Source organism: Cherax quadricarinatus, chromosome 41 (assembly GCF_038502225.1).
Source record: "Cherax quadricarinatus isolate ZL_2023a chromosome 41, ASM3850222v1, whole genome shotgun sequence".
In the NCBI taxonomy this organism is placed as follows: domain Eukaryota; kingdom Metazoa; phylum Arthropoda; class Malacostraca; order Decapoda; family Parastacidae; genus Cherax; species Cherax quadricarinatus.
The window spans coordinates 1,929,341-1,955,834 of NC_091332.1; the positions used below are offsets into that span (position 1 = coordinate 1,929,341).

General features: G+C 43.9%; 1 protein-coding gene across 3 annotated transcripts in view; it reads left to right on the plus strand.

Annotated features, from left to right (window-relative positions):
* Positions 1-26,494, plus strand: part of LOC128695849 (uncharacterized) — a 166,935-nt gene that overhangs the window by 77,916 nt on the left and 62,525 nt on the right. For all 3 annotated transcript variants that reach the window (XM_053786740.2, XM_053786738.2, XM_053786739.2), the window contains exon 3: positions 18,894-18,933. In XM_053786740.2, the coding sequence (XP_053642715.2) occupies positions 18,894-18,933 (40 nt within the window). The remainder of the gene's footprint in view (positions 1-18,893; positions 18,934-26,494) is intronic.

The following is a 26,494-nucleotide window of genomic DNA, read 5'->3' on the forward strand; positions in this document are numbered from 1 at the left end:
AACCAGCATGGGTTCATGGAGGGCAAATCCTGTGTCACAAACCTTCTGGAGTTTTATGACAAGGTAACAAGACACGAGAGAGAGGGATGGGTTGATTGCATTTTTTCTGGACTGCAGGAAGGCCTTTGACACAGTTCCTCAGAAGAGATTAGTGCAGAAGCTGGAGGATGAGGCGCATATAACAGGGAGGACACTGCAATGGATCAGGGAATACCTGACAGGGAGGCAGCAACGAGTCATGGTACGTGAAGAGGTATCACAGTGGGCGCCTGTGACGAGCGGGGTCCCACAGGGGTCAGTTCTAGGACCAGTGCTATTTTTGATATATGCGAACGACATGATGGAAGGAATAGACTCTGAAGTGTCCCTAGTCGCAGATGATGTGAAGCTGATAAGAAGAATTAAATCGGATAAGGATGAGGCAGGACTGCAAAGAGACCTGGACAGGCTGGACACCTGGTCCAGAAACTGGCTTCTCGAATTCAACCCTGCCAAATGCAAAGTCATGAAGATTGGGGAGGGGCAAAGAAGACCGCAGACAGAATATAGACTAGGTGGACAAAGACTACAGACCTCACTCATGGAGAAAGATCTTGGGGTGACCATAAATAACACCGAGCACGTCACCGGAGGCACAAATCAACCAAATAACTGCTGCAGCATACGGGCACCTGGCAAACCTGAGAATAGCGTTCCGATACCTTAATTAGGAATCGTTCAAGACACTGTACACTGTATGTTAGGCCCATACTGGAGTATGCAGCACCAGTCTGGAATCCACACCTGGTCAAGCACGTCAAAAAGTTAGAGAAAGCACAAAGGTTTGCAACAAGGCTAGTCCCAGAGCTCGGGGGAATGTCGTACGAGGAAAGGTTAAGGGAAATCGGACTGACGACACTGGAGGACAGAAGGTTCAGGGAAGACATGATAATGACATACAAGATACTGCGGGGAATAGACAAGGTGGACAGAGACAGGATGCTCCAGAGAGGGGACACAGAGACAAGGGGTCACAATTGGAAGCTGAAGACTCAGACGAGTCACAGGGACGTTAGGAAGTATTTCTTCAGTCATAGAGTCGTCAGCAAGTGGAATAGCCAAGCAAGTGAAGTAGTGGAGGCAGGAACCATACATAGTTTTAAGAAGAGGTATGACAAAGCTCAGGAAGCAGAGAGGGAGAGGACCTAGTAACAATCAGTGAAGAGGCGGGGGCAGGAGCCGAGTCTCGACCCCTACAACCACAATTAGGTGAGTACAGGGAATGGAAGTCTGGAGAGTGTCATTCTGAAGACACATGGTCCTTCTAAGACATAATTTACCATATTACTTTTTCTTCAACATTCTTCATATCTTCACCTACCTCAATACATTAATTGTGAACAACAAACTGTCTTACTTAATTCTGGCACCATCTTTTACAAACATTGTTGCCTATTGGACAACCATGCTTCACTGCCATTTTTGTACCTCATGTGTGTGGCACTCTTTAAAGGGCACCATGCCTGGTCTGTACCCATACTGGTGGCACTGCAGGCACGAGTGTGGTTGCCAGGTCAACTACTTGACCAACATTTCCTTCTAGACTTGGTGGATTGTGTCTGTCACCCCGTGATTCACCTCTGACCTGAAACCTTGCGAATGACTCTTGTTGAGAGCCTCTGTCGATTTTGGGGCGATTTTTCTGGATCACTGCCACAAAAAGGTTCCTAGGAAGAGGAATCTTATGACGACGTTTCGGTCCCTCTTGGACCATTGTCAAACCACAACTGTAGAGGTCTGTTAAAGCGAAACTTTCTGCTGTAAAGATGCCCAGTAAGCCTGTCCCGTGTGTGGAAATTGATCAAGTCTCTGTTAGTGCAATAATATTTGGCACTTTTGATCTACTGCAATATCGGCAGTTTACACGTTATTCTCTTCTTTGCCTCCTCCTCCTCCTCCTTCTTCCTTCTCTTCACCTCAAGCCCCTTTCCCTGCACCACCCACCACTCCGGATATTCTCCTGACCCCAACCTACATCCTCCAAGTCCTCCTCCTCCACCTCACGGTCTTCCCTCGAGTGTCTCAGGTTGAGTGCGATGTCATCATTGTGTACACTCTCTGCTGTGCCCCATGTGTTGGAGCACAGCCTTGCTGTGGCAGCCCAAGCCACAGTCATGCCGCAGTATAACACTGTGGTCACTGCTGCAGTTTCTGTCACGCTCTTCACTGCAGTTTGCAAGTTTATTTAGGCACAAGTACACATATGTACAATTATCATAGTGTAAATTAGTGTAAATAAGTCAGAGTGACTTATTTCCATTTTGGGTCCTTGATTTCATGATGCAGTCTCCTCTACATTTCCCCCGTCTACTGTCCAAGACGCAGTTAACGTTATTTTCCATGCCGCAGCCAATATTGCGGTCCCCGCCGCAGTTAGAACTGCAGTCCCCGCCGTGCCGCGGCAGTATGTCAAGGCCGCTTAATAATAAATGGACAGGATGGCAAGGAGAGCTGTGGTGGCAGCCTTGACGGGAGGAGGAGCGATATCCCAGCCTCCTGCTCGACCCCTTGTAAACTCCCGCCCGCCGAAGGTAAATAAATCCAGCCCTCGTGTTTGTGTTTTCACACAGAGCAAAACAAAGAAATGAAATGGCATCCACTAGGGAGATGGTGGCCAGCATCCAGACCCCGCATTCAAGACCGCATCCAGACGCCGCATTCAAGACAGCATCCAGACCGATACACAGACCGACTCGTAAACCAGCATACAGATAAGACCACCGACCTTCGGCTAGCAAATATTGGCCATTGTGATGAGTATACTAATCAGAGACACAAAACATTAAAGAGGAGACTTCAGTAAGTGGCGTTCCTGCAGTCACACACAGACCTTCATTGGGATCACATTAATATGCTGGTGGGAGGACGCATTGGCACGCTGCTTCAATGTAATAGGTTGCATATTTGAGGGTCTTGGCTTCCTTGAAGAATGCATTGACCTATATGCAGAGCATTCCAACCGGAAACTGAGCGCGATGACTTACAACACAGACTCATTATTATGTATGAGAGGCAGGACACCGAGCCTACGATGACTTCAGTAGTTTATTTAGCTAATAAAAAGCACTCGCTTACACTCTCCCTTCGCTTAGGAAACATTACTGCTGCCACTACTGCTATTAGCAATTTTTGGACATTTTGGAATTTGTCTCCCAACGCGGCTGGTTTATTGTGTAGCTCATATCCATCCCGTGGATGGTAGTGGTTAGTTTATTGTGCACCTCATATCCATCACGTGGATGGTAGTGGCTAGTTTATTGTGCACCTCATATCCATCACGTGGATTGTAGTAGCTAGTTTGTGTACCTCATATCCATCACGTGGATGGTAGTGGATAGTTTATTGTGCACCTCATATCCATCACGTGGATGGTAGTAGCTAGTTTGTGTACCTCATATCCATCACGTGGATGGTAGTAGCTAGTTTGTGTACCTCATATCCATCACGTGGATGGTAGTAGCTAGTTTGTGTACCTCATATCCATCACGTGGATGGTAGTGGCTAGTTTATTGTGCACCTCATATCCATCACGTGGATGGTAGTAGCTAGTTTATTGTGTACCCCATATCTATTCTATGAACCGTAGCACAATAACATGCACACATACGTACATATAATATTTAGGAACTAGACCCAATAAAGGGGCTAAGACATTACATCTAGATTTATATATACAATTTGTCTTAGGATGTTTACTTAATGTATCTGGAATCTTAAAAGTGACAGCCGCCTGATGCAAGATACGGAAGTAAGATTCTGAGTTGTTGATTTGGCTGTACATGTAATTCATAGCTGCAGAAATTTCATACGTGGGTCAAGGAAGAATGAGATTTATTTAGAGAAGGAAAGAGTAAGAACTGAGTATGCAGCAAGTGGAGGTATTGGGACGGATATTACTCACACTGATATGCTGAGAGGCAGTGAGGTACTGTTAAATACACGAAAGAAGGTAAGATACATAATTAAGGAAAGAGAACACTGTAGTTTCTTTGTAAAAAGAGAAAGTGGGACGAGATAAAGTCTAAGAATTATGGAAGAATAAATGTGAGTGTCTCGAGTAAGGTGTAGGACAGAAATGTAATCCAAAAAAATGATAAAGTCGAAAGTTATAGTAGGGTTACTGAGAAAGGTTTCCTGAACTTTACCTGAAGACACTTCTGGGGGGCACCGCCCCAGTGGCCTGGTCCTAGACCAGCACTCTCGATTGATCTGATCAATCAGTCTGTTGGTGCTAGCTGCATACAGTAGGCTTTACAGCTCTGCTGATCAGGAAAGGGTGTTGAATAGTCTTGGTCCCCTACCTGGAGTCTACCTGGGGGGGGGGGTATTCCGGGGATCAACGCCCCCGCTGCCCGGTCCACAACCAAGCCTCCCGGTGGATCAGGGCCTGATCAACCAGGCTGTTACTGCTGGCCGCACGTAGTCCAACGTACGAACCACAGCCCGGCTGATCCGACACTAAGTATCTGTCCAGCTCCCTCTTGAAGGCAGCCAGGGGCCTATTGGTAATACCCCTTATGCCTGGTGGCAGGCTGTTGAACAGTCTTGGGCCCCTGGTGTTTTCTGTTAGTATACCAACGGAGCCCTACTTTTCATTAGGGGTATTTTGCACCGCCTGCCCAGTCTTTTACTTTCGTAGGGAGTGATTTCTGTGTGCAGATTCGGGACCATTTCTTCTAGGATTTTCCAAGTGGATTCTACTCTTTGCAATCCTGCTTTTTCTTGGGGGTATTTTGCACGTTTATCGAGTCTCTTGCTTTCGTAGTGAGTGTTATCTAGGTGCAGATGTGGGATCAGTCCCTCTAGAATGTTCTAGGTGTAAATTATTGTCTTTTTCGCCTATATTCCATGGAGTACAGTTCAAGAGACTTCAATTTAAGTACTCGAGTGAATTTTTATGGGTAGTGAAGGCTCTCTTTACGTGATACAAATCTGGATTTAGAAAAAGAGAAGGACTTGTAGATAAAGTTTTTGCAGTAAATCGCTGAAATAAACAACTTTAGATGAGGGAAGTGATATGTATGTTGCATTTATGGATTTGGAAAAGAAATGTGATGGGGTAGATGGAGTAGCGATATGGTTAGTGTTACAAATGTACGAAACAAGTGGTGGGTTGTTGAAAACTGTGAAGAATTTTTATAAGCTAGGTTCAGGTTGATGTAAACAGAAGAAAAGAGGTACATTTCTCAGTAAATATAAGTCTTAGACAAGGATGTGTTACGTATCCCTGGTTGTTTCAACTCGCTGACAGATGGGACACAAAAGATAAACAGTAGTAATAGGAATAAATGAAGTTTTTAAATACATAGTTTAATTTGAAGTGATGGGTGTCCTTGATGCTGTTCACTTATGAGGCAGTGATATCACGAGAGTCTAAAGAAAACTCGTAAAAGCTGACGGAGGAAATTGGAAGAGTGATGAAAGAAGTAATTTGATGTACGTAGAAAAGAGTGAGGTAATGTGAGCTAACAGAGTGAGTTATATATTTTTGGGATGAGAAATGGTGACCACTGGATGCATTTAACAATTGAGAGTAAAGAAGTCAACAGATGGGTCAATGAAAGTAAAGATTAATCACAGAATAGATGACAGAAATGCAGTAGTAGTGCTAAGAATTCTGTAGACAGAGAGATACATTTTTTATGGGTCTGAGGCACAATCATCGAAAGTTGCAACAATGAGGAGGTTGAAGGTATTGAGACCATCACGTTTTTTTATCAATGTTTGCAATGAATATTATGTAGAGAACATGAGCTGATAGATGACTAAAATGCCGGGAACAAGGGGTTAGTAACCCCCTTTTCCTGTATAAATTACTAAATGTAAAAAGAGAAACTTTAGTTTGTCTTTTTAGGTTACCCTGACTCGGTGGGATACGGCACCACAGGCATATGTGAGTGTGCTGAAAAAAAAAAAAAACACGGAACGGGTGGGGTTTAAACCATGGCGAATCAGTCGTAAAGCCCCACCGGTTCCGTGGTTTGTTTACAATCGTGTTATTACGATTTCGTGAGTCGTGAGTGTGTTGGATTAAAGACAATCTTTTCTTTGGAATTTTGCCTGCTGGAGCTGCCATCACTTGCTGTAACAGGATGATGTATCTGGAAACTGACCGCCTTCACAGTCTTCAAAGGCCGATCCTCAGCCACCTGGTCTTGTTCAGAGTCCTGCGAGGGACTTTTCAGCCATTTGGCTTTGCTCACAGCCGGCATAGGACGTTCCTCAGCCAATTGGCTGTGTTGTGTTTCTCTCATTATGACATCCCCGTTACTGTAGCACATCCCCGTCACTGTAGCACATCCCCGTCATTCTGAAACAGCAGTATTATTATGACACATCCCTGTCATTTTGACAATTCTCTCTATGATACACCACTCTCATTATGACACACCCGTGTCACTATGACACCCGTGTCACTATGACACCCGTGTCACTATGACACCCGTGTCACTATGACACCCGTGTCACTATGACACCCGTGTCACTATGACACCCGTGTCACTATAACACCCGTGTCACTATGACACCCGTGTCACTATGACACCCGTGTCACTATGACACTGCCAAAGAGAAAAAACAAAACTCAAACAAGTGTAAGAAGACAAACGAGAAGACGCGAGAGAAGCAAAAGAAGGAAAAAAAGAAGTGTGAAATATAAGACGAAGTTCAAGACAAGTGCAGTAAGTGGGAGAAGTAATTAGCGAAGTGGTAATGAAAGAGGAGGCGGAGGAGGAGGAGGAGGAGGAGGAGGAGGAGGAGGAGGAGGAGGAGGAGGCTAAGGGTCGGTGATCACAAGGTCAAGACAGACTCAAGGAGCGGTGGTGTCCAAGCACTTCTTAATCCCCTACTTCTTGTTATAGTACTGTTTCTTATAACAACACCCGCAGTGTGTTGCTACCTTACTCTGATAGTTACACTGTGGTAACACCCGCAGTGTGTTGCTACCTTACTCTGATAGTTACACTGTGGTAACACCCGCAGTGTGTTGCTACCTTACTCTGTATGATACACAGTGAGAGTAGAAGAGAATAATGTTCCCCCTCATATATGTCGTTACACAATATGGGTTTAACACTCAAGCATCATAGTTCGGACTGACATCTGTCAGTCCGAACTATGATGCTTCGTTATGTAGATGAAGAAATCGTCAAACATCCCACTGTATGCAAAACAACCACTGGGAAAGGATGGGGGGTTGAATGAAGGCTTGCTGACACAGTGCCTGGTCGAGGCAAGTAAAAGTAGACTTTTTTAATTGAAAAAGTCAGTGGTTATGACAGCACTGTGATGCTGTCTTGTTCACTGTCACAGGAATATGACAGGGAACAATGCTACATTTTCCTGTCATATTTCGTAACACAGGATGGGAGACGGGACAAGAAGTGAAAGGAATGAGGGAGGAAAATGAGTAAATGAAAGGAAAGAGGGGATAAATTAGGAAATAAGGAGGAAGAAATAAAAGGAAGAGGGTAATCTCTCATCATACAAGACAGACAAACATAACAACGCCTACAGTAACGTGGTATAAACGCTTCACTCTCAACGCCTCACCGAGCACACTGCCATTACTTGACATTTTCTTAATAATATATCTGGTGCAGGTTTTCTGGCGCTTTTAATTTACAGAAAGTTTGAGAAAAAGATTTTCCAGATGACAATGTTGTAATTCCAAGAACACCGAGTTGTACTGCGGGAAGACTTGTACACTTCCTGTTTTTTACACGTGTTTTGTGTCTGTGGGATTATTCTCAGCTCCTGGCTCCAGTACACAAATAACCAGCACAAAGAAACTTATAACGACGTTTCGGTCAGACTCGGATCATTAACTTGCCACAAGCTAAGTCACTACTTAATGGTTCAAATCAGACCGAAACGAATTGCACATTTAGCTCATTCCACTTATTTAAATGTTTGAGACTAAAGATATATTTATTGACATTCTTAATGACACGTTGAAATAGATTAGAAAATACGCTTTAAGGAGGGATAAAAGTTCTCTAAGTTTTAAAGAGGAAAGATATAATAACATGAAAAATATAATTGCTAATGGTAAGATAATTGAAAATATTGAACACCGAGCTATGTCCCTCATGTCTTCATGTCTCTCATGACAGATGAGAAACATGTCACAGAGTGACAGTTCCCACTATCTTACCTCACCTTCCTCTCCCCCTCACTTCTCTTCAACTCACCTCACCTCTCTTCACCTTCCCTCACCTCTCTTCACCTTCCCTCACCTTTCTTCACCTTCCCTCACCTCTCTTCACCTTCCCTCACCTCTCTTCACCTTCCCTCACCTCTCTTCACCTTCCCTCACCTCTCTTCACCTTCCCTCACCTCTCTTCACCTTCCCTCACCTCTCTTCACCTTCCCTCACCTCTCTTCACCTTCCCTCACCTCTCTTCACCTTCCCTCACCTCTCTTCACCTTCCCTCACCTCTCTTCACCTTCCCTCACCTCTCTTCACCTTCCCTCACCTCTCTTCACCTTCCCTCACCTCTCTTCACCTTCCCTCACCTCTCTTCACCTTCCCTCACCTCTCTTCACCTTCCCTCACCTCTCTTCACCTCACCTCACCTCTCTTCACCTCACCTCACCTCTCTTCACCTTCCTCCACCTTGACTCTGAGCAGTAATATCGCCTGCCATCTGTTAAATAGTCCCGAGGATTATCTTGCAAACTCTCCGATCTCAGGCCTGACCTCGTAGGTTGCCAGTTAAATATTTCAGGACAACTATTAACAAAGAGCTGACAGGAAAGTAACAGTATGTGTAATTTGAATATAAGGAGAAGTTTGTAGAATTTTCCTGTCGTTTTGAGCATTCATTGGACAGAAGGTTAGGTTAGGCAAGGTTCGTCAGGAAACAGGACAAGTGTTTCCTGACGCGGGTCTTAGTCAGATGATGACCCGCCTTTGGAGCTTTCGGTCATCTGACCAAATTGGACAGAAGGAAAATATTAGCAACTGCACAGGTACGTCCGCTAAACATTATACTGAAAAACAACTTGCCACTGAAACAAGTACAGAAGTATGGCTGGTCTGCAAAGTTCTACAAACGCCCCACTTGACGCTGAGCTCCACTAGCGAGGCGCAACTTGTCGTAGTTTCTGATCCCTCGATTGGATTCCCCGAACTTCTTACCCAGGCAGACCTAAGTGAGGGGAACCTCTGAGGACCCAGCTACCTGCTGGTGGAAGGAGAGCTGTCGACCTTCCTATTTGGTATCTAATTCCCAGCGCATAACCCCAGCCCTCCTCCGATCTACATATCAACACAAAAAAAGGCCAAAAAATGCAGTTTGGTTACACTCAACTAGTGGAAGATCCGGATTTGCATTCGCTTGCACTCCGCGACTCCAAAAAAATGCGTTTCTTTCACTGCGGATTAGGAACAGAATATCACAAAGCGACTTGAGGCTCCTTAGAATAATTAATCACTATTAACCACACTCATTAATAGCCCACATGAAGACAAACTCAAAAGATTAATTGGTCTGTATATTTCGATCCCCTTTTGGGATCCTCTTCGGAAGGGGATTGAAAGATACTGACCAATTAAAATTCTAAATTTCTCTCTCCAGGTGGGTTATTATTGAACAATGACAAGCGTTTATTATACTTTAGTAATCCATCATTAACCATAATAAAATATATATTAGATCTCTAGGTACACTGACCTTTATGCACCAGTGCATTCTAAATGGTGTTTTAACACACATGAGTGGAGAGATGCTGCATCGACATGTATAAAGTTACAACGTGTATATATATATATATATATATATATATATATATATCTCAAGAAGAATGAGACATTTATACAACTTTTGGGAGTCTTTATTAAGGACACTTATCCACAATATTGACAAATGTTGCACGAGTGTCCCATTCTATATTACAAGGTGCAGAGTTTAGCTTTGAACGTCATCGAGTCGTGACTTGATAAGCTCTGGCAGCTGGAGGTTGTTCCTGGGGTCAACGCCCCCGCGGCCGGGTTCAAGTGTATTCAAGTGTAAACATTAGATCTAGATGGTTAGTCACTACACCAGTTTGTTTAATAGGTGAGTCTTAGATCCATGGAATTCTCCCTCTGTCTCATTAAAGACACTTATACGACTGACCTTTCCTTTTTCTGGGCCTGGCCTTATGGTGCTCCTTGGCCTTAGTAGGCTGTGTATTTGCTCACTCCTGTGTACTTGATAAAGCTTAGCCTTAGGCGAAACGTTGAATTTAAATATTTCTCAGCTTCCTGGGTCTTTTTTTCCAGTGAGTACATAGAGTATAAACGCAAGAGTACATCAAATGGGGTATACATGTAAATACACAGAAGATAAACAAAAGGGTAGACGATAGGCTTCATCGCTGACCTAGACAAAAGCCTCGATATGAATACAAGGAACAAGCAACTAATATGTCATGATGTGACTTCACTTCTCACATCCACTCCATCTAACTCATCTCTGAATACACAGAGTAACATCATGTCCCACTAACTCACCTTCCAACGCCTGTCCTCGCCCGCTCTAATGATGCTTATAATCCTTAGCTGTGTGTTCCTGTCTAAGACTTGATAATCTCACACTTGAGCGACACTTTGTGAGTTAAAATGTCTTGCAAAATGTCTTGGATTTAATCCATAAAGTTTGCTTCTTGGTCCATGGATCTTCTAGTCTGCAGCAAAAGAATGTCTGCTTATAACCCTCTGTGGTAAACTCGGCAGAACTTTGGGTTAGCAACTGCCAGGTCACTGGCTCGTATCCCGGCACTCCCTTTGAATCTTCAAATATATAAATACCAGTTTTCATATAATACAACCAACCTGAATACATTCTAGGTATTAGGGTCATATGTAGAGCAAAAACTTTAATAATCTCCAATAATTCTTACTCCGTCAGATATAACTTAGAAGTCTGTTGACATTTTTACTGCCTCAGTAAGTTGTCTAAAATCAGCCAACTATCTCTGACGGGTAAAGTGCTGTTTCAGCTTTGCTAAATAATTTGGGTCAACAGTGAATCTAGACATTGTACAAGATGAAGTATAGTGGACGTTATTAATGTATATTATGAGGAAAACCGGTCTCTCTCTCTCTCTCTCTCTCTCTCTCTCTCTCTCTCTCTCTCTCTCTCACACACACGACAAAAGTGTGGAGAGTGATGTAGTGGAGGCAGGATCCATACATAGTTTTAAGATGAGGTTTGATGAAGCTCATGGAGCAGGGAGAGAGAGGACCTAGTAGCGATCGGTGAAGAGGCGGGGCCAGGAGCTATGAATCGACCCTTGCAACCACAAATAGGTGAGCACAAATGGTTGAGTACGCACATACACACACACAGGGTGGACAGGGAGAGTGTGTTGGAGAAGCAGGTCTCAGGTACATGAGGTCACAGCTGGAAGTTAAAAGAACAGATGAGTCACAGTGATGTTAGGAAATACTTCTTTAGCCTTAGAGTGGTTTGGAAGCGGAACGATCTAGACAGCAAAATGGTGTAGTCAGAATCCATACATAGTTTTAAGAATATGTATGACAGGATTCACGCTGCCAAGTGCAAAGGCGAGGCCCAAGAGCTAGAGTTTAACCTCCGAGGACTCAGGTGAACACACATTCATACAGAGACATGCACAAACAAATAAAAAGCATAAACACTGAAACACATACATTAACAATCTCAACCCACAGTTGTAAAAACACAGCAGCCACATTCATGAACACAACTAGTGCATTAACCCTCAAGTGTGGAAGAGGAGGAAGATGAGGAGGAAGATGAGGAGGAAGAGGAGGAGGAGGAGAAGGAAGAGGAGGAGAAAAAGTAAGAGGAGGAGGAGAAGAAAGAGGAGGAGGAGAAGTAAGAGGAGGGAGAGGAGGGTGAACAAATCATTGAAAAGGAGTGGAAAATGATGGAAGAGTTAAACAGTGGAGGAGGGTAGGAAGAGGTGGAAGAGGGAGGGACGGAGGGAGGGAGGGTAGGGATAACGGTATAAAGAGACAGGAAGAGGAAGAGACAAACAGCAACATGGGAGGTCGCCAGGACCTCCTCGTCATCTCTGACTGCTTGGCCATCACCAGGGATGCTGAGGGCCAGGGATCTGGGAGGCAGGGAGGGAAGGCAGGAGGGAAGATACAGAGGAAGGGGCAGTGGAGGGAAGGGGCCGGGAGAAGGAGGAGGAGAAAAAGGAGAGTACTAAAGAGTATAAATGGAAAAGGGTAAAGAGGAAAGAACTAAAAGTAGACAATTAAAGACGTGGACAGATCTCCAGGGAAAAGCTACTCATAACAACTAGCCAACAGATGGAAAACTGGAGACAGTAAGACTTGAGCCGAGGCAGCGAGTGTAGCGTCGGATCCTCGCAACAAGAGCCCTTCACTAGCGATACTCCAACTCCTCTATGAAGGATAAAGAGAAGCAGAGAACGATGGAAGGGAATGGTTTCTTAGTTACGTAGTGGAGTGATAAGTTTATTAAGGTACAGATAAAAACAGTTACACAAATTATCATACATAGTAACATGTATGTAAATTACCCACCACAACCCCACAAAAAAAAAAATTATTTCCATTGTTTTCCTTGTGATGCCTAATTTTTTCAAACCTTAAAAGTTAAAACAGCTAAATGGCTCAACTGTGTGAAAATCATTTACAAAATGAATATACATTTACAGCCGGTTACCTGGTAGTTTACTGAGGCATCACTCAGTGCAAGGAAATGTAAAGGAAAGGGTGAGGGACGGAGAGAGGGAGTGAGGTAGCGTAGTAAAGGAGAGAATGTAGGGGAAGGGAGGAGGAGGAGATGGGAAAGGTGAGGGTCACGGGAGAGGGACATGAAGTTTTTAGATTTTGTCGCCGAAGCCGCTTATTTATAATGCACCGTAGAGCCATCCAGTGGACGGCACCGGAGTCCTAACAACTGGGTGTCCACCCAAAAATAGAGTAAACAGGAGTACATCTGTGTGTGTGTGTGTGTGTGTGTGTGTGTGTGTGTGTGTGTGTGTGTGTGTGTGTGTGTGTGTGTGTGTGTGTGTGTGTGTGTGTGTGTGTGTGTATTATTTACGTTTCCTTTGTTACAAGCAAATTCAGGATTTTCACTTAATATACCATCACCTCTCAGAGAGCAGACGAAGACAGTGGTCAGCACTAAACACTTGAGTGTAAGAATAATAATGGGGAACTACTGAGAGATTTATATATATTACATGATCATTGTTACAGGTTAAGCCACAATGTTGCAGGTGCTCAGTCAAGTGTGCAACACCTTAACAATGGACCACAACGGCAGCTGTTCTCTTACTCCTGTTACAAATATTGTTAAGAGTTCTTGTCCCAACTCAGCTCATTCCAAAGCTCACAAACCCTGAGAGTTATCAAGGCTTCACAATTCCTTCTGGACTGATTCCTGACCAATCCTTTCAGTCACTGAGTTTCAGTTCATTATAGTCACCGTAGCCTGGTTAGATACATTTTTGGTTACGGAGGCCTGGTCTCAGACCGGGCCGCGGGGGCGTCGACCCCCGAAATCCTCTCCAGGTATACTCCAGTAATACGGTAATCAAATTTTACTCTTATATTGCTATCTAATATAGGGTAAACTATTGATATAAGATATTTAATACATGCTACACTATTTAATATATGCTGTCTAATATATGGTAAGCTGGTGTTAACCAAACCAGTTGGCTAACATCAGTTCACCTATTTTATGCTGGTGAACACAAGCAGCTGGAGTGAGACCTGTCAGTCGTGTTCAGTCCCCAGAATTCAACTTGAGTCTTTCTATTGTGTGCCCAGAGCTCTACCACTGAACCACGTAGGTGGGCAAGTGGTACTTCATAGATGCTTTAGACAGGGGGGTAGAAAAGAACTTTATTTTACTAATTTTCTAAAGTCCCATTGTAGCTGAACCGCAGTAAAAAAAAAAAAAAGAAAAAAAAAGTCCTGCTTGTTGTGGTTTATAGGGCCACTGACAGCTTATACCGTACCGATTTGAAACACTACTGAACCATTAGTCAGACATCAAGTGTGTTTGAATCACCACTGAATTGCGAGTCGCTGTTTAAGTCCGTTTTCTTTGAAACGTCTAGTTTCTGGGAAGAATAATTTGATCTTAAATAACATGAAGAGACATGACCTACAAGACTGACGTGAATGAACCCTTGATCAAGACTCGGCTGAAGTCTTACGACTGACCAGAGTCAGTCTCCAGTACTCTCCCTTCCTTTACCATTACCTTCCCCAACTCTCCCTTCACCCTCAGCTTCCTTCTCTTCCTCAAGTGTTGTTATAGTCGCCAGATTTCCTCGAACTTGTCCTCAAATCCAAACATTTTCTTAAGATTTGAGATGTCCTTCAGTGTGTGTGTGTACTCACCTAATTGTGGTTGCAGGGGTCGATTCATAGCTCCTGGCCGCCTGGTGTGTGTGTGTGTGTGTGTGTATGATTGTGATAATTATGATTATGATAATTATTACGTGGAACTCGTAAGGGTTACAAAGGTTTGATCCAAGGGGAAGTTAGACGAAATTCCTTGGATTCTTGGGATGTCGTGAACTACATTTTCAGCAATTTCTATTAAATTACCTGAAGGTTATTTTCAAGATTGCTCGGGAAACTGATGCATAGTCAGCTCGTAGAGGAAGTAGTTAGGTTTGATCCAAGGATGGAGAAGGATGAGCTCCAGTTCCTGAATTAAGAGGAAAAGTGGACACAACGACCCACCAGGTGACGACTCACCGGATGACGACCCATCAGACGACACAAAAGATAATAGTCTAGAGACTAGCGTAACAGATAGCAGTCAAGCAGGTACAGACACCCAAACAGCCACCAACAGCAGTACCAAAAACAGCAGCAGCAGCACCACCAACAGCCATCAGCATCGCTAGCAGCAGCACCACCATCACCACTAACAACCATCAGCAACACCACCAATAGCCACCAGCATCACTACCGACAGTACTACCATCACCAACAGCACTATCACCAACAGCACCACCAACAGCCATCAGCAGCAGCAAAATCAACAGCACCACCAAAAGCACCACCAATAGCCATCAACATCACTACCAGCAGCACCACCAACACCACCACCAACCAACAACAGCACCACCAATAGCCACCAGCATCACTACCAGCAGCACCACCATCACCACCAACAGCCACCACCAGCAGCAGCAGCAGCAGCAGCACCATCAACAGCACCACCAATAGCTACCAGCATCACTACCAGCAGCACCACCAACAGCCAGCAGCAGCACCATCAACACCACCACCAATAGTCACCACCATTACCACCAGCAGCACCACCAACAGCCACCACCACCAGCAGCATCAACAGTACCACCAATAGCCACCAGCATCACTACCAGCAGCACCACCATCACCACCAACAGCCTGCAGCAGCAGCACCATCAACACCACCAACAGCACCATATTAGCCACCACCATCACCACCACCATCAACACTCACCCAGACCGCTCCAGCGCCTACCGGTCTCAATAGGCTATCTCGCTGCAGCTTCAAGAGTAAGAACGCAGCCTCCTCGCTCACTGACTCGAATTATTATTCTTCCATGTAGCTAGTATGCATAAACCTCTTCTTCAATTATATCGTTCCCTCCTACGCCTCCAGAAATTCTTCAATTATATCGTTCCCTCCTACGCCTCCAGAAATTCTTCAATTATATCGTTCCCTCCTACGCCTACAGAAATTCTTCAATTTATTCTTTTCATGCATTTTCTGTTTCATTAGAGACTTCTGAGTCGTGATACTGTACAGAATAAAAACAAAATATCACTTATTTTTAACCGAACACGTTGCTCTTGTTGAAATTTAAACTTAGCTTAACAACTTAGCTTTTGCAGGTTCCTCTACAGAGGTGATAACTGTGAATTGTACCGGCCATTGTATTGTTCCAGCCATGGTATTGTTCCAGCCATAGTATTGTTCCAGCCACGGTGTTGTTCCAGCCACGGTGTTGTTCCAGCCATGGTATTGTTCTAGCCATGGTATTGTTCCAGCCATGATATTGGTTCAGCCATGGTATTGGTCCAGTCATGGTATTGGTCCAGTCATGGTATTGGTCCAGTCATGGTATTGGTCCAGTCATGGTATTGGTCCAGTCATGGTACTGTTCCAGCCATGGTACTGTTCCAGCCATGGTACTGTTCCAGCCATGGTACTGTTCCAGCCACGGTATTGTTCGAGCCATGGCATTGTTCCAAACTGTAAGGGGTATTTATTATTTTGAGTCATTTGTAATGTCTTGGGCTTACAACGCCCACTATCTGGCCAACAACGCCCACTATCTAGCCAACAACGCCCACTATCTGGCAAACAACGCCCACTATCTGGCAAGCAACGCCCACTATCTGGCAAACAACGCCCACTATCTGGCAAACAACGCCCACTATCTAGCCAACAACGCCCATGATCTGGCCAACAACACCCACTATCTGGCCATCGACGCTCACAATCTAACCACTAACGCCCACTCTCTGACCAACACCCACTACCTGGCCACCAACGCCCACTGTAGGTAAGGGAGAAGGGAGATGGAGTAAGAAGTGGAGACTACGCCAAGTGTTGGTCCGACTCCGGTGCTACAACTTCCAAATGTGGCAGACGTGGCGCGATATTCTATCTGTCTAATTAGCCTAATGAATTTTTTTGAAGACGGGGCGGAGGGATGGAGGAAGGGACGGAGGGATGGAGGGACGGAGAGAAGGTGGCAGTGTCTGGAGATAAATGTTATTGATTTAGCACCGACGGTTTTATCCCGAGGTGATGAATATATTTTTATCCTTCATAAACACACACACAGCAGCGATTTACAGATGACAGATCCTGTCTCGTGAATCTCCTGGAGTTTTATGACAGTGACAGACGTTATGTATAGAGTGAAAGAGACAGGAATACTATATCTTTCTCGGCTGTAAGAAAGCATATGACAGTACCTACGAGAAGCCTGTCAAAGAAACTGGAAAAGGAGGAAGTAAGAGGGGAAAGTGCCTAAGTGAATACAGGAATATGTATAGGAATGTCTACTTTAGAGAATAGAAGGCAGAGGATAATAGTGAGAAAGGAGGAATCGGAGCGGGTTTTCTTTTAGAAACTCGAGCGGTCGCTTTCCCAGTGAACCCTGGGTCATCTATCCTATGGGAACGATGATTTTGCATGCGACACCCCCCGTCCTCCATTATCCACATATCTAACATAGGTGTCAACCATTGATGTTGAAGAGGTGTAGCCTCATGCTATTAGTTGACAACTTTCCTTGGTAACACTGACTCCATCCTGGCGCTCCTGGATACCATCGGATACCCGAGGGACCTAATTCCCTGATCCTTCGATAAACTTTGGGTCCCGAATTTCTACAGATTCTTTGAAGCATTCTGGAGTTATGTTCTTCGTTAATTCCCTGGATACTTCTCCTCGTAGGACATGCCCCTTAACTCCTGGACAGTCTTGTTGCAAACCATAGCACTTTCTCTAATTTTCTTACGTGCTTGGCTGGGTGTGGGTTCCAAACTGGTGCTGCATACTCCAATATAGGTCTAACGTACACGGTGTACAAGGTCCTGAACGATTTGTTATTGAGATGTCGGAATTCTATTCTTAGGTTTGCTAGGCGTCCGTATGCTGCAGCAGTTATTTTTCTTGATGTGCGCCTCAGGAGATGTGCCTGGTGTTATATTCACCCCAAGATCCTTTTTCCTTGAGGAGAGGTTTGTAGTCTCTGGCCCCCCTAGACTGTACTCTGCCTGCGGTCTTCTTTGCCCTTCCCCAATCTTCATGACTTTGCATTTGGTGGGGTTGAACTCCAGGAGCCAGTTTCTGGACTAGGCCTGCAGCCTGTCCAGATCCCTTTGTAGTTCTACCTGCTCGTCCGATTGAATCCTTCTCATCAACTTTAAATTATCTGCAAACAGGGACACATCTGAGTCTATTCCTTCCATCATGTCGTTCACAAATACCAGAAACAGCACCGGTCCTAGGACTGACTCCTGTGGAGCCCCGCTCTTCACATGCGCCTACTCTGACGCCTCGCCACGTACCATGACTCGCTGATGTCTTCTCGTCAGGTATTCCCTGATCCATTGCAGTGCCTTTCCTGTTATACCTGTCTGGTCTTCCAGCTTATGCATTAATCTCATGTGTGGAACTGTGTCAAAAGCCTTCTTACAGTCCAAGAAAACGTAATCTACCCACCCCTCTCTCTCTCTTGTCTTACTGCTGTCCTGTCATGTGTATGTATGTGTATGTGTGTGTGTGTGTGTGTGTGTTGAGTCTCGGAGCAGCAGGAGACGAGTAAAGAGCGTGACTGTAAATAATAATGTGGTCAGAAGCACTAACTGAAGTGTATTTTCCCCGGCTCAAGTAACTCTATGCTTGACACACCACTTCCGCCGGAACGCCGCTCACCCCCGTGACTCTTCTTGAAGTTTTAAGAATCTAATTTATCCTGTTAAGAGCACCGTTCTGGCGGAAGTTATACCACCGCATAAGTCGACAAGTGCTAATTCTGACAATCTAAGCGGAATTTTTTTTTTATCCTCCACAGTGGGGCATCATCAAATACTTAAGAAACCCCCACTGTGGGAGATAAAACCCCACTGTTGATGGAACGTTGTATTACTATAGATCTTAAAGCTCTTGAATTACGTGTTGCAAGTTCTCTCTCACAATAAAAATCCCATTACCCTTGAGTGAGTCAGGTTCCGCATCATCTGTCAAGGTACCAGGAAAGACTTTGGCTTTCAAAGGTCATTGATTTTAATAAATGACCTTTAAATGACATATCAAGGTCACTGAACCTAGGGAGAATTATCGCTATAATACTGATTTTGTTTTTTCTTCCAGAGACCGCGAAGACCATCCATGTTAGGCAGCGCGTCGGAAGGTATGTAATGAACTATTATTATTATTGTTAAACTGGTAGCGTCATACACGGATCGGGGAATGGGATGTGATGAGGCTGTATCCAGAAAAGGCTTAAGAGAATCATCTCTAAGCCTTTAAATCAAGAGCCCTTCACTGGCATCAAGGCCTGAAGGGAACCGGTTGAGTAAAGAGCGTGCGTCTTGAATCCTTTCGAGAACTGACCGTGAAATTGGTTGAAGGCAATTGAAAACTTGTCTGGCTGCCACACTGCTGCATCAGCCATACAAGTGCGCCAGACATGTGTGCTAGAGCTGCTTCGAGATGAAATTTAATAATGACAGTGGCAGCATATGTTAAATCTGGGTTGGCTTCGTTTTTTTTTTTTTTTTTTTTTGGTGTCAGTCTGGGGACTTATTTAGCAATCATTTATTTAGCAATTTTCTGACGATTAATGAATACTTCGTTGTATCGTGTGGGGGTTCGATTAATGGAATTGGGTATAAACACACACATCGGACGGCTGGTAACTTATATATAGGAGGTACTTTAATAGGAGGGCGCCAGGCCTGACCTGTCGTGTCTATACCCTGCTCTGAACTGAGAAGCCCAGTGCCCAGAGGGCATTCAAAGAGCTCACGTCATGCTGGATCAGCATGAGTCACATTACGGTAAGTGAATTCACGTAGGTGCAGCACGTAGAGTTTATCGTGAAACATTGTGCTTCATGTAGCACTTTATAACGTTCACGTACTGCACAACGTTATCACTATACAAGCTGGATCTGCACCTGGATCTTTTCTTCATTACTGTCAACAGTAAGCTGCTGACAGCTATAGCTCATTTGTCGTGACAATGAGCAAACAACAGCTGTCTCTTTGTTGAACTTTGGACACGAGTTAATTCCCAGGGAACACCAGTCAGTGAGATGTTCCGGCAGTTCCAGCATTAATTCCAGCATACCAGTTAATAAGTACATAGAGGTGCCTCAAAATCCCTCATGCCAACCGTGCCTGGGGCTCCCCCGGTGAACCATATCTAATTGCCTGGAGAAGTTAATTTCCCTCACCTCGGGAAAAAAGTTGATTATATATACGCTTGTTAGAGTAGTCAAACACTTTCATCGTCGTAGACATTTATTGGCAATGAATGGGTCTTCTGAGTTATTACTTGTGATGTCTGATATGACAACAATAGTTAAAGGAAAGAATATGACCTGACGGCAGAAGCTCACACATCACCACTGCCTCTGCAACCTGACTTGCAAAAATAGTCATGTTGCATTCGTCAATGAGCAAGTATACCTCTGCTGCACCACACACAGTGGAGCACTGCATAAGCAGAAGGTCCCAGCAGTGCAGTATACTTCACTGATGGTTCAGTGGACCCAGATAACAAGCTTGTAACAGCTGGAGTCCATTACCAGGGACACTCGAGTGGATGGAAACTCTGATCTTTTATTAATTCCGCAAGCGGAGTGTGTAGTAGTAATAGTAGTAGTCTTTCTAACATTAAATAATACTTCACAACAGTGCCGACAGCACGCTATATTTCTTTACCCGAATTCCGTCGCTGTTCTCTAGTTTCTCCGGCACAAACACAGAACAGCGTAAGTCTCGTCACCATCTTGAGCATCTTACAGGCCCAAGCTGCACCTCTAAGTTGAACTGTCATCAACTGGATATCAAGCCAAGACGGAAGTGAAGAAAACAGAACTGCCAATGAAGCTGCCGTATTAGCCACAAAGTAAAGCGGGTACTTGTTCTTGAACACTAAGAACCCTAAGCCTGAAGGTCAGAACTGTGGTATGGAACACCTACACAGTACTAATCCCTCCTGTCAACAGAGAGGTGATCAGACACCGGCGACCCGTTCATCAGCTGTGTCTCAGCTACCCCACCAAAAACTAAGTGTGAACGCTGCAGGAGAACAATAATAACACCGCCACCACACTGTAACACATACATTAATGTACTACATGTAATACTGACCAGTGACAATCTCACAAAGATATTTCCTACTGTAGTACTGTACCAGGAACCAGCCATAGCCAATGCCTCGCTTATATCCCTAACAGTATATACCATTCATGGGATAACCGTTTCAATTAACATTTAAAACGAAACTCGCATCCCATCTAGGCAGCCACAACCCAGTGAAGAGAGTCAAGTGCTCTACCACGTAAAGTTTAAGTAGCCTAAAGAGTAACCTTGTGCTGCCAAGGGCTGCAGTTTAAGAAACGGTACAGTTTTACGATGCTCTTCACTAGCTACTGAGTGATCACTCTATAATGACTCACGACTGTTTTCTTCCTGAAGAATAAATTTACAACTTCGGGTAGAGATGAATGGCTCCCTGGGGTAGTGGAGACTGGACTCGGGTAACAGCTGGAGTGTACACAACTCGTACATCGAATGTAAAGTGGGCGCTGATGAGAATGTATGGTCGTAGCCTCATATAGACTGAAGGTGTGTGTGTGTGTGTGTGTGTGTGTGTGTGTGTGTGTGTGTGTGTGTGTGTGTGTGCGCGTGTGTGTGTGACTGAAGATGAATGGTGTTTGTACAGCATACAATATTCGTACTTACAAGTAGATGTTGAACACGAAATGAGAGATGAGTTCGTATCACCACAAACTATTGCTGAACAAACAAATTAAACTAGACTTACTTTAGTCGCTGCGCGATCCTAGTGTGTTTATCCCCGTACTGTGTTATCCCAGCCTCTCTTCCTGTACCTCGACACACACACCAAGGACTCACGAAGTCGTAATAGCACGAATGCAAACGAAACACCGAACTGGTCGGGTGCCAACACACGGAAGAGCAGTCCTAGAACCAACAGACCAGTGCGTTATTCACCGGACCATCTTATGCTGTGTAGCTGGATGGTACAGTAGATAACGCAATGGCCTGCTAGTTTCAAGACAGCCTTGCCTTGGATTGAAACCCCCACCTGCTCGCTGGTGTTCAAACCTCACCCGTTCTGTGATCTTTATCACCGAAATGTTTCTTACGCTCAGCAACCCTTGTCAGTATTCTATACTATTTATAATGTTACAAACCAAGAAAGCCTGGCCACAAACCTGGGCTAAAAGGATAAAACCCTCGAAGCCGTTAGTACAGAAACACCAGAAGCCTAGTAACTGCAGTAACACAAGAGACCTTGTAATTGCAGTAACACCAGAGACCTAGTAACTACAGTAACACCAGAGGCCTAGTAACTACAGTAACACCAGAGGCCTAGTAACTGCAGTAGCACCAGAGACCTGGTAACTGCAGTAACACCAGAGGCCTAGTAACTGCAGTAACACAACAGACCTTGTAATTGCAGTAACACCAGAGACCTAGTAACTACAGTAACACCAGAGGCCTAGTAACTGAACCTCAACTTCAAAAGGCACAAATTGCAGCTCATATATTTCAGCATCTTCAAAGGAATGTGAAGCTTCGAAGATCTCTTGATTCAGGTAATCAGAGCTTCCCTTGACCAAAACTGTAGCCTACTATTCCATAAGTAGCGAAAACAGTGGGACGAACATCAGCCCAGAAACACACGGTGTGTACCACTTCGTGGGAAGAGTTCTGCCTCTTTTGTGTGCCTTACGTCCGTGTGTTACAGGATGTGAATCAATCAGTCAACGATCCCTTGAGCCATTGTTAAGTAAGACGTCTCAACCCACCTGGTTGGCACAAGAGTAGCCAGTAACACCGCCAGGGAATATTTAATAGTCCTGGTTAGCCTTCCGGAATATGCTCAACACGATCCACAACACGATGTTCCCTGACCTCTATATTACCATAATACACCTGTAATGAGGATTTTCAGGGTGACAAGGAGATGCAGCCTAACGTCTGGCTATACGAGATGAAATTCATAACAAATCGATAAACCTATCGTTCAAGAATGGTAAATTAGGCCGATTCATTGTCAAAAAAGGGAGCGACTCCATTATTGCAGAACACGTTCAGTTTATCTCACTGCAGCCAAATAAGGGAGAGGATATAACCTCCTAAGTGGTAGAAGGCCTAAGTTTACAGCCAATAAACAATATGACGCTAAGATGGGAGAAGAAAGGAGAAACTGAAGACGGCAATTTCTAAGACCAAAAAAATGTCGACAGAGAACAGAAAAATGAATTAAACAATGTCATCTACTCGTAATAAGAATCATAACACTACGACATGCGACATAGACCGAGCAACGATAGTTTATCATACAGATGTTTATAATAAGTGAACATCGCTAACACACAACGTGGAGATATCAACAATGAGCAAACCTTACCATACAAAAAGGTCCGCTGCTAGCACAGCACGAAGCCATTAACATTACAAAACAATGAATAATATTACAATAAACTTTATTACCCAGTAAATCGTCGTACAAGTGGGCGTGGTAACAGTTCTTAAATAATGTGAGGGTTCTGGCCCATCCCACTTGTCAAAAACCAGAGCACATCACAACACTGCGTAAGGAACACCACACAATAAGGAGTTTTCCATGTCACACCATTAAACTAAGGAGTATGCAGCACCACGCCATTAAACTACGTGTCTGGAACATTACACCATTAAATACCAACGAAACTGAAACACCACACTATTGAACTATGAGTTCAAAACACCGCACCATTAAACAACATTATGAAACACCAAAACATTTAAAACCAGTCAGTATGAAAGATTCCATTAAACAACTGATAATATAAATGCCTCTCCATTAAACAACAGCTAACATAAACGTCACTCATTTAAACAAAAGTTAATAGGAACCTCCAGATTATATTATTATAATCAAAAAGAAGCGCTAAGCCACAAGGGCTATACAGCGCTGCAGGGTAGGGAAAGAAGCAAGGGAATTGGATGGCAGAAGGGAGGGGGGATGATCAGCAGGTTACAGAAAACAGCGGGGCAGGGGATAGTACGGGGGTAGAGGGTAGCAAGAGATACAAGTAGAAAGGGCTGAACGTATCAAAATTTGTGGAGTAAGTCAGTCGTTGTCAAAAAGTCAATGAGAGAGTCCGGATGAAAGGTGGGTCCATCAGCGAGAAGGGAAGGTAAAGAGAGAGCAGCGGGGCGAAGACGACGACAGAGGTAAATTCTGCGTGCTCTCCAGATTATAAAAAGAATAACTTTAGAACACCACACCATCAAGTAATAATGAATTTGGAACACTACACCATTAAATAACTATGCATTTGGAAACACTTAAACCCCAAGGAGATTAGAACACCTGACTATTGAACAAGAGTTATATGGACCTCCCTTACCATTAATAACAACGTGTATGGAACACTATTAAAACGAATGAGTATTCAGTACTCCCGTAAACAATAAGTTTGGTATACCTTAACATTATGATCTTGTAAGTAACCTAAGTGTCCACGTGTAATGGTAACCTTGGAAGCTGCCATAACTTCTAAACCCATGTTACACTGACGATATTTTAAACTCTGTAGTTAAGTCTTTCAGCACGAACTTGCATATATAATTCCAGTAAGAAACCCATCTACTGTGATGGAATATGTCAGGTAAATACTTAGCTTACGTTCCCAAAATATTAACTCGTATAGAGTAGGTTAGCTGCGTACCACAGTGTATCTAATCTTGCTGCATATAAAGTCTCGCAATTGCATCTTAGCATCAAACACGTTAACTACATTAACTAAGAACCAGGAAGAAACCGCAAAGAGAGAGGCAAAAATTTAATCTAGCCTAGCAACAGCCCTAACACCTCATCATAATAAGCTGCTGACTTGGCATGGCTGAAGCGTTACCACAACACAGACTTGACTCAGCACAGGCAAAACACCTAACAAAAAAATGTTGCCTTGTTGAGGGGGTGTTCGAGTCAAACGTGACAACACGAGGTAGGTGGCTGGGAAGAGAGGGAGGGAAGGAGGAAGGAAAGAAGGGAGATGATGGAGAGGATATGCCAGACGTCGAAGGGCGTGGCTGATGTAGGGCCACATATGGACAGGTTGCCATGGGAGTCGATGGCAGCTGAAGGAAACCTGTCTTCACCAGTAACCTCAACACCACACACACACACACACACACACACACACACACACACACACACACACACACACACACACACAAGATCCATACATAGACATTATGGCCCTATTCAATTAGCTGAGGGTGATATTGGAAGAGTTGTTGGGTCTGGCATAGGAAGAATATGTTGAGTGCTGTAGTAGGTAGGTGAATGGTCGAGGTGTGAGTGAAGAACATCATTACCCTGACACATTCTGTCCTCCTCGCCGAAAGTTCCATCTATGACTTTTAAACAGAAAGTAACCAATTGCATTAATACTGATTGTTTTACACCTCAACTGGCCAACATCTCCACTAATCTTTTCCCTTACAACTTAAACCACTTCGATGCTGCTTAACCCATATGAGTTTGTGTTTTGTTTTCGAATATAAAGACAAGAACCTGGGACGAATGTATGTTAAAATAATATACAACGGGTGGGGTTAGAACCCTCGATCAGTCTTAAAACTCCAGACCGACGCGTTAGCCTCGATCTAACCCCTTCCGTGGTATGCTTTGTTTACAACAGTGTCGTTTAGAAATGTATGTTGCTTGTTCACTTGCACAGCACCTCTGAAAACGCCTTACAGGCAATCCTATGCGTTACAATTTGTCGGATCGTCATTGAAATAATCCCTAGTTAAGTTACCCCCACTAAACTCTAGCTTGGTGTTCCTGCAGTATATTTTAGGATGCTGAGTAGATATCCTGGATCACGATGAATATTCAGTATATAAAGGGTTTTCCAACCTCTAGCCGCTTGTTATTCTATCATTACCTATTTTTGTATGGATAAGAACACTACCAACACTCATCAACCATGACTAGCAATTTGTATATATATACTAAAGGTATATATCTCTTTCCATGGAGGGTATATTCACAACGAGGTGTGTATCTTTCAGTGTGTATACGCTGGGAGTTTAATCTCTACTTTAGGGATGAAAATATACTCGATTGGTGATACATAGGTGATATGCTTCCTTAATGACCTTCTGGTACTTGATAATGACCTTTGTGTACTTGATAATGACCTTTGTGTACTTGATAATGGCCTTTGGGTACTTGATAATGAACCAGCCAACCTGTCTCCATAAATTCACTGAAAACAGCAGTGAATATACACTGAGATGTTTATATTTCAGTATATACGTAAAATTATGTATTATTTTAATCCGCATATTAATGATTAAATTGTACTTCAGCTATGGTGGGAGCGTGGCAAGACAATGTGTATAGGGAGACAAGTAGATACGATATACATACTCGTATATTTACGTTAATTTACACTCATAGGCCGGCCATGGATACAGCTGCAACTGGCTTACCTAAGCCAGTTACAATAACCAATCATTCAAAAGTAACAGCATAATCATTAAATCTTTAAATCTCCTTCATTTGTCCTTAGCAACTACCTAACAACCTTGTTGGTAATTAATACCTTCATCTGTCTGCAGTTTCCCCCCCCCCTTCCCCCCCCCCGTACACACCGACAGGATATTTTAATGGTAGATTCATGTTCGTTACCCGTTACGTCGTTTTCC